General features: G+C 44.3%; 1 protein-coding gene across 1 annotated transcript in view; it reads right to left on the reverse strand.

The window, feature by feature from the left end:
- BMP6 (bone morphogenetic protein 6) overlaps positions 1-13,161 on the reverse strand; it is an 87,077-nt gene extending 73,916 nt beyond the window's left edge. The window contains exon 1 of the mRNA XM_042048983.1: positions 12,718-13,161. Coding sequence (XP_041904917.1) covers positions 12,718-13,144 — 427 coding nt within the window. The 5' untranslated portion in view covers positions 13,145-13,161. The remainder of the gene's footprint in view (positions 1-12,717) is intronic.
- Positions 13,162-13,254: the final 93 nt, after the last annotated feature.

Here is a 13,254-nt window from a genome sequence, read left to right on the forward strand (position 1 = left end):
AATTAGCACAGGACAAATGGACTTCATCCAACTGAAATTTTATTTTGGCATTTTCCACTACACTTCACAATATATTGGTCCTCATAGACCAATTATGTATTTGCCACTGACGCTGGCCAAGGAGCGTGCATAAGCAAAGATGGTGCTCACTAATACTACACAGGGATGCTTTTATTGCTCCAAATGCGAGCTCCCTAATTACTAAGCACAGCTCAGTCACTTGTAGCCAGGAAAGTCCACTATTGTATTGTTCATACTTTTTTCCACTAGGAACATAAAGAATGTCATCATAATCCATACTGCGCTTTGCACTCTGCCAGTTCAGTAAGAGCGCTGAAATGCAATGATATTTTATATTTAAAGGGACCTGCCAGTGCCCTTCACACTTATAATTGAGCTCCCAAAGCCAATTCCAAAAGACTGTAAACCAAATTCAGATGAGTCAGCCCTAACACCATTTTCCATTTCAACATTCATATGGTTTTTCATGCATGTATTTAAAAACAAACAAAAGAGCAGCCCTTTGCCCCATGCACTTTCCATTTCCTTGACCATTACCTTAGCATAGAGCTGGGGGGTGCTTCAGTTTTCCCCATCCTGCTCTAGAATAAGCTGTTAAAGAGGAGTTACTGAATTCACTGAAACATGGTGGCAAACACTCCTGCCCGAGTTCTCACACACCTGATAGTAAGTGTAACTTTAAATGCTTGCCCTAGTTATTCAGAATACTTTTGTAAGCTATCCCTATTTATGCTAGAACTCACATAAGAGATAAACATAAAGTGCATCAAGTTGTAGTTTAGAGACTCTATGCTGCTAAAAATACTCTGGTTCTATCTTAAAAAATGTATTTTAGAGGAACTACCAAACAGTCCCGCAGGCACCAAACAATTTCTTCAGGCAAATATCCACAGCTTTTCTGTCAGTTAAACCAATAAGTCCTGATTAAGCACCTCTCTGGAGAGAATAAAGTTAAAAGTACTATGCAACTTCTTGAAATATATTTTCTTGAGGACTGAAAAAGCCCAAGAACATTTGCATGACATTTTCTGAGGAACTGCCACTCACTATTTTTAACTTTGTTTAGTGCAACAAACTCTGATAATTTAAAATAATAGCAATGATGATGTTCTGACTTCACAAGATGCATGAAGAACCCTGTCAAAGTAATATATTGCACTCTGCCATGTAATTATGTTATGTTGGAGCAGAGTGTTGGAAAACTTAGTATAATCATTAGCCGAGCGCTGAATGTTTTGATTGTCAGACAGGTTGTATATGATGCAAATATATGACTCAGAAATGATTTCACATAAACATTTTGGTAACAGTAATCTGACTCATAACCTCCAACATAGAAAATAACAAGCTGCACAAAACATCTGTGCGCTCCGAGCAACCCTGGCTTGTAGCAACCTTCACAAGTCTCACAGCACAGAGAGACCAGAGGTCCTATCCCTGAGGACCCGAAGCTGAGAGGTGTTGACACCTACCTTCCCAAAAAGAGTCAAAGAAAGCAAAAAGCACTGTCATTCCCAGCAGAGATCCCCGGCAAAGAGCTATGATAGTTTATGCCATCTGATAGCCTGCCCAGGGGGCATTGCTTGGTTTAGGTCCACAGTTAACAGGGCTAAGATGGGAGGAAAGGTTTGTTGCTATTCCACCCCAAAGTTTCGCCATGTCAAGTACAACACAATGCACAATTCTTCTTCTATTTATTTTTTCATTCATTAGGAGACGGACAGCTTCTTTCATGGCCCCCTTCTGAAGACAAATGTGCAGTCTTGAGTGACAAGGAGGATTTACCGTCTGTTATTTCAGAGGAGGTTTGCCATGTTTATTCTGGAAAGTGCCATGAATTAATGAACTATCTCTTCAAGCCTCAGTGCATCAGAGCTGCCAGCTCTCTGGCTGCCAGAAGCAACAGACTGTTTTGGGACCCCATAAAAACTGTTTTTACTAAGACTACAGATAGCAAAAGTATCAGGCAGACCCAATCCCAATAGCTTCTGAAACATAAAGGAGTCATTATACCAACTTCAGCTGTTACACTGCATTTTTATGGGGAGTTTCTCAACAAAACTGTCAGTTAACTGGGAAGAATAGCTACTATTAGCTTCCCTGCAGCATGGGCATTACCAGAAGTCAACCAAACCTTTACTAGGCTCTCCAATAGTTTTAAGTGAAACATGTGCTAGCCTGTGACACCTTTCATCTTTCCTATGTTCAACTGTTGGCAAGCATGTCTGAAGAGCCATGTCCCTAGTGGAGCATGGTTGCAGAAGGCACAGACTGTGCAGCACTGATGAGCAAGGTTCACAAGCATGAAGAACTAAAGCCTAAGCCAAGTAGAACCTGTAGGCTCCAGCTAATTCATGCTGCCACCTGAAAAAAAGATAAGTTTCACCAAATAGGACCCTTTCGTTTCACCGGCTCCATGAGCCACTGGAGGACCAGCCAGGTCAGTAAAATAGCACACATTCTCATGGTGAGATTGCAGGACTGGAAGCAAGAATTTCAGGGACCTCATCACAGCCCTGGTCCAGTCACAACCCCTGAACCTCAGCCTAGTTATTTGGAAAACCAGTACAAGAGTGATTTACATTTGTCGGAACATACTGTGAGACTTCAATGCTTATGAAGTGTTTTGAGGTTCTGAATAAGAGACAGAGTAGTATCTCGATGTTATCTAGCAAGTAACAAGCATTACATATCCTGCAGAATGGAACATTTTTTGACAGCTGCTACAACCATTACAGTGTAAAAACTATCACATGCAAGAGACAAGACACAGACATCTCAAAGAGAAAATCTATTGTAGTACATTAAACAAACGTATTTTCTCTCCAGCTATCTTCCATAGCATAATAAGTTGGAACTACCTTAAATATGAGAACTCTCTTACTCTCTTTTCTTTAAGTCTCCCTTCTTTTCCCTTCACTCCCTTCCCCCTCTGCCTTTTTTCCTTTGTGGGGTTAAAAAAAAAATTTAAAGAGCAAGCCAAGAGATTCACAATCACCAAAGCCTGCAGAACATACAGTGAATTTTGGCAGGACATGCATGTTTATCCTTTTAATATGCTGTTTAAATTATTTTTATAAACAACTCATTATCTTGCATAGCCACTGCTTGGTCCTTTTCATGTCAAAGATGTTTGATGTTACAGTAATTAAGCAAAAGGGTCTGCATGCTTGAAATGCTGTCTCAGGATGATGGTTTGTGGGCAAGAGAGGCTGCTGCTTTTCTAAACTGAAGGGTTTCTTTGCCAACCTTCATCATTTAAGTTGAGCACCTGGATTCTGTACTTGTGGATAAAATCTTTGCGTAGATATTAAAACATGAATTTCAAGGCAGGCTTAAATTTTAGAACTATCCTCCTACTATTTTGCATCAAAATTGTGCACACAGGTTAAGGCTTGCAGAAAATCCTCTCACTGCTTGCACATGAATGTTTTGAAGAACCAGGCTCGGCATCATTATGAAGATTCATGGACATTAAAAGTGTATAAATCCTCTTCCTACACCACACCACACCACACCACACCACCAGTGTGGCCATAAGTAGTGAAGAAATGTGAATGGGAAGTCCATGGTAAGTGACATAGGAAATGCCGCCTCCTTTTTTCCTGCAGAGCATCTGGTGATTTAAAGACTGCTGCCTTGACCTCTGTTCATCTGAATTTGGCCAGAGTGAGCTTGCACCTCTGTGACATGAGGAACTAAAGCTCTGACCACTTCTTTATTCCTGGATATAGAACCTTAATCCAGGTATCTTAAAGCAATTTGAAAAATATGGAAGTTAGGCTGCAGCAAGTGTTCATGTTCAAACAACTTTGTATTATTATGGCGTTACAAAGGCAGCGACAGAAAAGTCTTTTGCATCTTGTACACATTAGTTACGGTTAAACATTATTTTCCAACTTATCTGGATAATTTTACTCCTTGTAAAAGGACTGGAATTGACTGCTAAGAGCTTTACTCTTCTGGATTTCTCTCTGAAGCGGTCTGGAAAGCCCAGGAGAGACAAGGATGCAAGAAGACATCTGTTTCACACTGTAGCTGCCGACCCTTTCCTCCCTCCAACACCTCTTGGCTTACGTGTGCGACTATCAGACCCTGTTCATGAGCTCTAATCTGTTCTCATTTTTTAAGTGCTCTTTGTTGCCTGGTGTGGAGCTTAACACTTGTGCTTCAATAGACATTATGTCACCCTTTAGCCCTTGTACAAACAGAGTGTCTAATACCTTGACCATACATGCCACACGAACGCGATGCAGTGAGCGACAAGATAAGAAAGCTGCAGCAGTACACCTCAACATAAACATCTCTGTGCATGCTTTAAACATGGCACATATTACAGCCTGCACTTGATAAAAGAAACTGTAGATCTCCAATTGACAAGATTTTTGGTTGAACATATAAATATTCATTAAAGGAGTGCTTCAAATAGCCAATTCATGTATTTCTCACACTGCAAACAACCATTAACATACATGGAATAACACATCTTTGGAATACTGTTTGAAAACACTCTCTCATTTACTATCAGGAAATTTGACTCTTCAGAACAAGTGTTAACACTGTCTTGATTAATTTGTAAAGCTATTCAAGCCGTGAAGTACATCTGCACATTCAGTATATTTCCAATACTGTATTTCTGTTTTCATTTTCTAAATGTTTTTATTTATACACTAATATTTGACCTATGAATGTTCCAAGTTTATAAGGAGCCAGCTGTTCTAAATTCTGGTTATACCAAGCATTCATGCAAAACGTCAGGTGATATCATTGGATATTTTTAAGGGGAAAGTTCACAGGAAAGCAGTTATGTATTCTTGTGATTAACACCACATTGGATCAAAACAGTCATGTCTAGCTCTCTGAAAAATACAGCTACTGTTTTAGTTAGCAGAACACTTCGGCTCTGTCTACATTATCCTTTTTTGCCAAAAGTTCCCACTGTTGCTACCACTGATTCAATTCTGTTATTGTGCTATGATGAACACTGCTACGTAAAATAAAAAGAGCTGAAAGCAGTGCTGTCAAAATCTTTGTGCCCTTAACAACAAAACAAAAAAAAATCTCATTACATCACCAAAAAAAACCCAACCAACCCAAAAGCCAAACAAACAAAAAAATCCACTCCAAAACTCTACCCAACACTACAAGACTGTTTCTTAAGTAACTGAAAGTTCAGGAAATGCCAGCCCCAATCCACAGCAGGTTTTAGGAATCGAAGTCCATTACGAGGTATTAAACACCCCTGCAATCCCACAGGGACTCAGCTTCTTTAATTAAGCTTTTTTCTCCTGCAACAGCCCTGCAGCAGGTGCAGCCCCATGCCTTTCCCAGGGCCACTGTGTGGGAGCCTGCTCTGGGTGCAAAGCACCAGGCCACAGGAGCCTCTTAGGATGCTGCTGCCAGCCACCCCTGCTGCAAGTGCTGCAGCTCTGCAGAAGGCACTGCTCTTCATCCTCTGCCAGCCACAACTGGAAAAAAGGTGGAAAGAAACGACTCACTGAATACTTTTCAGGCACCCTCAGTACATCATGGCTACAGAATCCCAGTCCCAAGTGCCCTCTCAATTCCCTCTTAGAATTCCAGGAAGTTTGGGCTGGAAGGGACCTTCAAAAGTCATCCAGATCAACCCCTGCCATGGGCAGGAATATCATTCAGTAAAACAGATTGCTCAATGCCCCATCCAACCTGGCTTTGAACAGCTCCAAGGATGGGCATCCTCAGTTCCTCTGGGGAACTTGTTCCAGTGTTTTACTACTTCTTTTTGAAAAAATTCACCCTTATATCCAATCTAAATCTACCCTCTTTCAGTTTAAAACTGTTGCCCCATCAAACAGGGAACATAGGCGTGACCCAACACCAGACTCCAAGAATCAGGTGGACAGAAGACAGCTTTCCAGTCCTTAACCTCTATCTCCCAGGCTCTGAGGTCTGATACTTGCTGTAACAAATGGGAATCTCTCACCCATGAGCCATTTTTCCATTTGGGCAATAGTGCTTGCTCTTTGCTTCACACTGCTATATAAATGGTCAAATGGAAATGTTAAATGATTAGTAGTTGTGCATCTGCTGGGATACAGCAGAAACACACAATGGGACTGTTTACGTCCCAAGTAAATCATACCTTCCTCTAACCCCCTACAAGCCAGCAATGAGGCAAGATGACCTAAAAAGAATTGTGATTCCATGGCATGGAAAGTCTAAACACCACCTTCCTTCCTCCTAAATCACAAACACCGCTTGAAAGTTTATATTTAAAACTACGAGAGAGAGTGTAACCACTGCAATGCACCGGGCTAGACCCAGCAAGGATCCACAGCTCCTTGGCAGAGGTACAAGCCTGCAGCAAGCAGTCCCAGCAGGAACTCAGCACAAGACATCCATGACAGCTGCCCAAGTGATTTTCTGCTAAAGCCATGTTGAGCTGGAAGAAAATTGCCAAAAGGAAACCTTTTTATAACAAGTGGTTTAGCTTCAATTTTTTTAAGGGAAAGAACTAGGAAGTTTTGCTTTTATTTTTACAAAAAATTCCAAAAAAAACCCCCAAAGCCAGTCCCACACCTGGGTTTCTAATTCAAAATGCAACTTTTCATTTATTTACAGATAAAAAATTTGGCTTGAAATAATCAAGACTGGTCTGGCAATACTAGCTTTTTACAATTACAATAAACTGCTGTTGTTATTGTTGTTGCTGGAAGAAAAATTTGTGTGAAATGTTGAAGTCTAAGACTGTAAATTTTCAAGCTCTGAAAAGCTTTCACAAGATAGAGAATAATCCTACTAATGCCACATGGTCTGGTTCCAGTAGCTTAGTCCAGATGACAGTCAGACTTGGATAAATTGCTTACATGAACATGACCCTCCACTCGTTTCAACAGTACAGGTTTTGAAGAGCAGCTTCTCCAGGAGCCACACATCTTCCAGGGCTCCTGGCCAAAGGCAGGAGGATGACTACGGTCCCTCAAACTCCAAGTCCAGAGGAGATGAGGGCTTCTAAAAGACCTTTGCCCTTTCTTTAATCATGTTGTCAGGTAGCTTCACACTATCAGGCAGCTCGCAAGCAGCAGCTACTTCAAGGAGATGACATAAATGAGGACCTTGATCTCCATCAGTTGAACAGCAAATGTAAGGCTGCTCTTTGGCGCTTGGGAATCTGTCTTGGCATCAAAGCCCTCTATACAAGGTTTGGCAGAAGTCAGTAAACTCATTCAGCTTCATGATTTCCAATATTGGCCTGCTCTGGACACACGTGGAGGATGCTGCTCACAAGCTGAGCAAGTGAGGCTGTACACAGCCAGGTGGCAGCACAGCCAGATCTGCAGCATCACACACTCCAGTTACTCCCTGTGAGTAGATGTCTTGACCTTTACAACACATGGCCAAGAGTATAAACAGATGGGATGACAGTATGAATGGTATGGTCCCATCAATACAATCACACGACATCCCTGATACATCTTGGTTGCCTAATTTCGTATCTCCCAACAGCAAGCATGGTAGTGGGAAAAACGCAGATGGGCCGATCAAACCCTTCAGATGAAAAAATTCACCTGCTTTAGAAACACGTGTAAAGATGTTGGAGCACTGCTTCCCTCCTGTGAAAAGCTGTGCAGAACAAAGGCATATTGCTTGCACCTAAGGTGCTATGGATTTGGGCAAGATCATTCCTAAAAGGAAATCTGGTAGGCGACCGCTGCCAAAAAGAATGAAAGCCTGTTTGGAAGACACTGCAACCATAAGGTGCTGCTTTATAGGCAAGGGGGGGAAAGAGAGAGAGAGAGAGAGAGTGTATTTGTACTACAAGTCTTATATTTACTTCCAAGCAACCCCCTTGCACTGAAAGGGAGCACCCTTGCCCCAGCAGACACTTGAAGTCTTGCAGGGAAGATGGTGATTGCCTGGAGTTTGGGGATTCAAAAATAGAAGAGGCTTTTCACTACAGCCCCAACTCAAATCATGTTGAAGCTTCAGGACTGACTGCAGGACCGCCTGGGAAAAGGTGAGCTTCCTCTCAACCTTTTTGCATGAAGTTTTCCCAAGGGACCTGTGGGTCTTATAATAAAAGGGAAAACCCTCTCTGCAAAAGTACAGAGATACAGTGAATCGGTGCTGTTGGTCTGCTACAAAAAGCCACAATGCTGAATAACCACACCCCAAAGCACACTTTTAATGATCTTTATCTCTGGAGGGTTCGATGGGTTCAGACTTTTCCTGCACAGCTATCAACAGCCCCAGATTTGGGTCACAGCAGAAACCCACAGCCTGCCACTGAATCCCTTGGGTTTGATTGTAGGAAGTACATGGCTGTTTTTCCTCTCAGTGTGGATGTCAGGATAGGAAGACATGGGTGAACACCATGTTCTGACACAGGATTGCTTCACAGCACCTTTCATTATACACAGATAATTCTGTATGCATTTAAAGTAGCAAAGTCTTAGAGAGTCTTGTTTTCTGCTACTTCACACAGCATGCGCTACTCTGAAGACACCAGCTGCTGAAAGAGGGGAGGGAGAGCAGATCCCCTTCACATCAGCACTGGTATGCCAGAAAAGACTGGGAGGACTTTAGATCTGACCCTTGTCTACAGCTTGGTTTGAGCAGTGACCCCTCCCTGCTCATCTTCCTGGACTGAGGAAAAAGGGGGTTGGTTGCAAGGAACTTGATACATTTTTCACTAAAATGGTTGTAAAATAAAGGGATGCTTGACAGTCAAGCTGTCAATCCAGCATCACTGCCTCAAGAGGGATCTCCATACCAACCCCGGGCTGTTTTGCCAAGAGGAGATAACCTTATCTGGTGGCATAAGGAAGGTACATTTTCCAGACGGGAAACATTAATAGATGTTATTCTCCCAACAGTACTGTGTCAAGACACACCACACATTTATGTCAAGGCTGTTCCTACAAAAAGAGCTGAACAATTTCACAAAGACACCCGCTGACCCACAGTGCAGTCCTCTGCTGCAGCCTCACAACCCTGACATACAGCCATTTCCACAGCACAGAAGTTTGGTACCCTGCTTTGTCAGTGAATCCATGCAGATGTTTCCATCTGTGCTAGCTATCCAGACTTCCTATGTGGGAAATGATAAGAAACAGGCACTTGTCAGATGCTTCATCCTAATGAAAACACCCAAAATAGACACTTCTAGGATCATCTTCCCAAAAAAAGGGACCAGATTTACCAAGAACAGGTTATGTTTTCTGTCGAATTATTTTTTTGTACCTAACCTGATAAATTATATTTATTTTCTGAATTATCTGAATTGGTTTATATCTTGTGTGGTTTTGCTTGTAATGGGAACAAAAACTTATTTCTCCTCCCTGATACTGCTCTCCAGGTGCTTTATAAAACAAAATGCTAAGCATCTCCTAGAAACCCTGGACACACCAAGCTCCCCGTATAATCAGCCCCTCTGGGAATCATTGCCCACACCTTGCAAGTCCATACTACAAGACAGACATCACCAGGTAGGCAAGATAAATCCCAGACTCCCCATTTCAAAGACTGGTATTTCTCATCCTCCCTGTAAGACAGCAACTCCCTGTGTCTGGAGAACCTCCACACCTCTGTGACCTTCTTTTTTCACTTTAAAAAAAAGCCCAAAATAAAATAGAAACCATCTCCAAGAACGCTCCCACCTTTGAGACTGGGACAAGCCTGCACTGCCTGAATAATTTGAGACCTCACCAAAGTCCCTCAGCTTTCCAAGACCTTTGTGAAGACGACCATACCCTGAGCACATACGGAAACATAGCCTTCCCTAGACAGGAAACACATCTGCTGTATCCCCAGACTGAAAGATGTAGGTTGGTCAGGAAGAGCTGGAGCCCTGCATGTTTGAAATCAGTGACTACAAGCTAGTGAGACTCTTTTTGGGCTATGGGTTGGAAAAATTAAATTCACTTTTATAAGAACATCAACACCTGCAAGCTTCTCTGCACAGCTGACCTAGATGATGGCTTTCCAGCACAACGAGATGCATCAAACTTTTATCTGGATCTGAGCTGCAGCAGAAGCAGTATCAGCACCTGAAGGCAGGTCACCCACACTGACTTCACACCCACACAGCCACGTGCACCTGCACCCCCAGGTGATACCATACACTCCTCAGCCCGGGAGAACAGCAAGGGCCCCTCACATCTCTTTGGTAGTTGCCCCTTCAATAATGGAAGGGGAAGTCTTCAAGGTTGAACACAAAGTTCTTCAGAAGTCAGTTTTAAATAAACAGAAGTAACTATATGTATGGCCACATGCAGAAAGCCCCAACTAAAATAATTCTGGCAGTGTCTACTTATAAGCAGACTCCAGCTGTGAGTTTTCAGGGCTGCTTGACATGTACTTCATCAGAATAGTCAGTGTGCTTACGATCAAGAATTCTTCTCTTTCTGTGGTGATCCCACCATCTTTTGCTGCATTTCTGACTTCGTCTAATACTTCGACAGATAACAAGCAGGCTTTCTCCCATCAAACCCTTGGTTTCTGTATTGGAATATAACATTAGGCTTCCTCTAGTTTTCTGACCTGAATTATTGTTAAATGGAAAAATAAATGTCAATACACAGGTGAAAGACCCCAAAATATTCCTGAAATGTCAGAGAAGCCACAGAAAACAGCCAAACAGCTGTTCAGTCCCAGCCCATCCGTTTGCCAACACTCTGGTAACAAACAATCACATTAAATGACATTATGGTTTATGACTCGGAATTTGGAAGTTGATGAGAATTCTACAGTTGATTCATGCTTCCTGAGACTCATAACTAGCATTTCAATTGCACTATTTTGCTACATTACATGAATAATTTTCCTTGTTGTTATGTAAGTGTCTTGATCCAAATTATCAGAACTGATTTGAATCATATGAGTGGAAGGGGCTATTTTCAAAAGAAACACATACTTTCAGGTATACCATCTAATAATACTCCCCTGGTGCTTTATAAACAACTAATTACCTTCTAAAACACCACATGCTCACATTTATGCCTGGAATCAGCTCTTTTGGGAACTGCCTAGTCCCTTGCAAGCACCTTGTTTCACATCCCTCAAGTAAAATGTGCCATGGGTTTGCTTACAGGCAGCAGCACACTTCTTAAACTCACAGCTCCAAGTATAGGTCCTGAAAGTCCCAAAGGCAAAAAACAGAGACAGCAGCAGCAGCAGCTCTGTGTATTCAAAGGACAGAGACGTTTGGGGAGGCTGGGAGGGAAGAAAGAGAGAGGCAGGTGCCCTTTAGTCCTGAAGCCTGTACAGTATTTCCCAGATCTCAACTTCTGAGCTGAGACCACAGACCTCGCTGGTTTCATTGATGGACAATTTCAGGAAGTCTCAATCAAATGCATCCGAGCTCTGAGATCGCAGCACCACCTAAACATCCCCGAGCTGACTTTAAACAAAGGCAATTGAGACCCTGACAGGTACACACCCACGAGGAGGCAACAGGGCTCTACGGTCCTGGAAGGTCTGAGCACCTAAGGCAGCTCAGCTGTATCCACACGAGTTGTGGTCACCTCAGTTTCAATGCAGACAAATCCTTCAACAACTCTTTGCAACACTTCTGACCTACTACGTGATTTCCATCAGGTACAAAAATTAATCAGCTCTTGTTCTAGATGCATACAGCATGGTACAAAGCTACTGAACACCTGTACCAGCACTGGGAGCTCCAAGAAATTTCCTGCTGCGGTGACATATCCCTGCTCCAAATGAGTAAACACACAACAAATTGTATTTTTTTTTTTTTTTAAACGAGACAAGCTGTTGTCGTTCTGGCACGCAGCTCTGGCAGCACTAGTGAAAAGGCAAAGTTTTCAGCTGACCGGCTAAGACACTTGAGCTTCACAGGAATTCCCTAAAAAAAGGAACTGTAATTTGCCAACTGAAATATTTTCATTCTTCACATTAGGCTGAATCTAATTACACTGTTTCCTTACAATTGCATAGTACTAAGAGCTCCCTTAAGTAAAAAAGCTTAATAACTTTCCCACCGAAATGCCTGCCTCAGAGCCCTTCACATCGCTGACAAGATGATTTGTTTGAAGAGCAGGTTGACGTCTAACAGAACTTAATTCAAGATTTCCACATGATACAGATTTTTATCATGTTCCCGTGCTCAATCACCAGAATAACCGACACAGAGTCACATATTCACCACCACACTAGCTCTGATCCCTTAAAATAAAAACAAAACAAATTAAAAATTAAAAAGAGAAGACGAGGACACCGTGGAGTAGCGTGGCTGTACTTTGTTCAAGCCCCAAAGGCATCTCTGCTGGACCTTGCATAGAGTGAGTGCAACCTGTACTCTAGCATGACCCCAGCCCTGCTACCCACGAAGCAGAGGAGGGTGTGTTTAATTCTGAACTACAGGCTCTGACCACTACCATCAGAACAAGGACTACTAAAAAAATAATTATTCTTTTTTTCTTCCTTCTCCCCACTCCTCCCCCCGCCAGGTTTTGCATTCTGGCCTATATTCCTTTTTTTCTGTTTGCGAGAGGTTTTGCCCTTCGCCGAAGTGAGCTGTCCTCCTGGCCGAAACCCGCGCAGCCCAAGGTGGGTCCCAGCCGGCAAAGCCGCGACCGCGTCGCGCCCCACCGGGGAGCGGCCGCCCGTCCCCAGTGCACAGGCCAGGGGTGCCCGCGGGACGGGCGAGTGGCTGGGTGGGCAGCCTAGCACCCATTCCCTCCCTCCCTCACTCACCCAGGTTGACGAAGCTCATGACCATGTCGGCGTCGTTGAGGAAGGCGCTGTCCTGCGGGCTGGGCAGCGGCGGGGCGGGGGGCTGCGGGCGACCCCCGCGCTCCGTGCCCGCGCTGCCCTCCGCGCCCTCGGCCAGGGAGTGGTAGAGGTCCAGCATGAAGCGCGGCGCCGCCGTCAGCCGTCCCGGCGGCGGAGCCGGCGGCTCCCGCGGCAGGGGCCGGGGACGGTGGGGCAGCCCCAGCACCGAGAGGATCTCCCGCTGCATCTCCCGCTTCTCGTGCGACTTCAGCCGCCGGTAGAGGAAGCCCGAGGCGGCGGCGGGCGGCGGCGGCTCCCCGCCCTCGGCGGGCAGTGCGGGCTCGGCGGGGCGGCAGGCTCCGCTCAGCAGCGCCCAGCAGCAGCACAGCCAGGCCAGCCGGCGCGGCATGGCGCTCGGCCGGGCGCGGGCGGGCGACGTCCCCGCTCCCCGCTGTCCCCGGGGGCTGCCCGCCGCCCTCTACCCCCCACTCCTCCCCCCGCCATGTTTTGCATTCTGGC

This window comes from Corvus kubaryi, unplaced genomic scaffold, assembly GCF_017639235.1.
Source record: "Corvus kubaryi isolate FWS band 111438036 unplaced genomic scaffold, C.kubaryi_AGA036_p1.0 69, whole genome shotgun sequence".
Classification (NCBI taxonomy): Eukaryota; Metazoa; Chordata; class Aves; order Passeriformes; family Corvidae; genus Corvus; species Corvus kubaryi.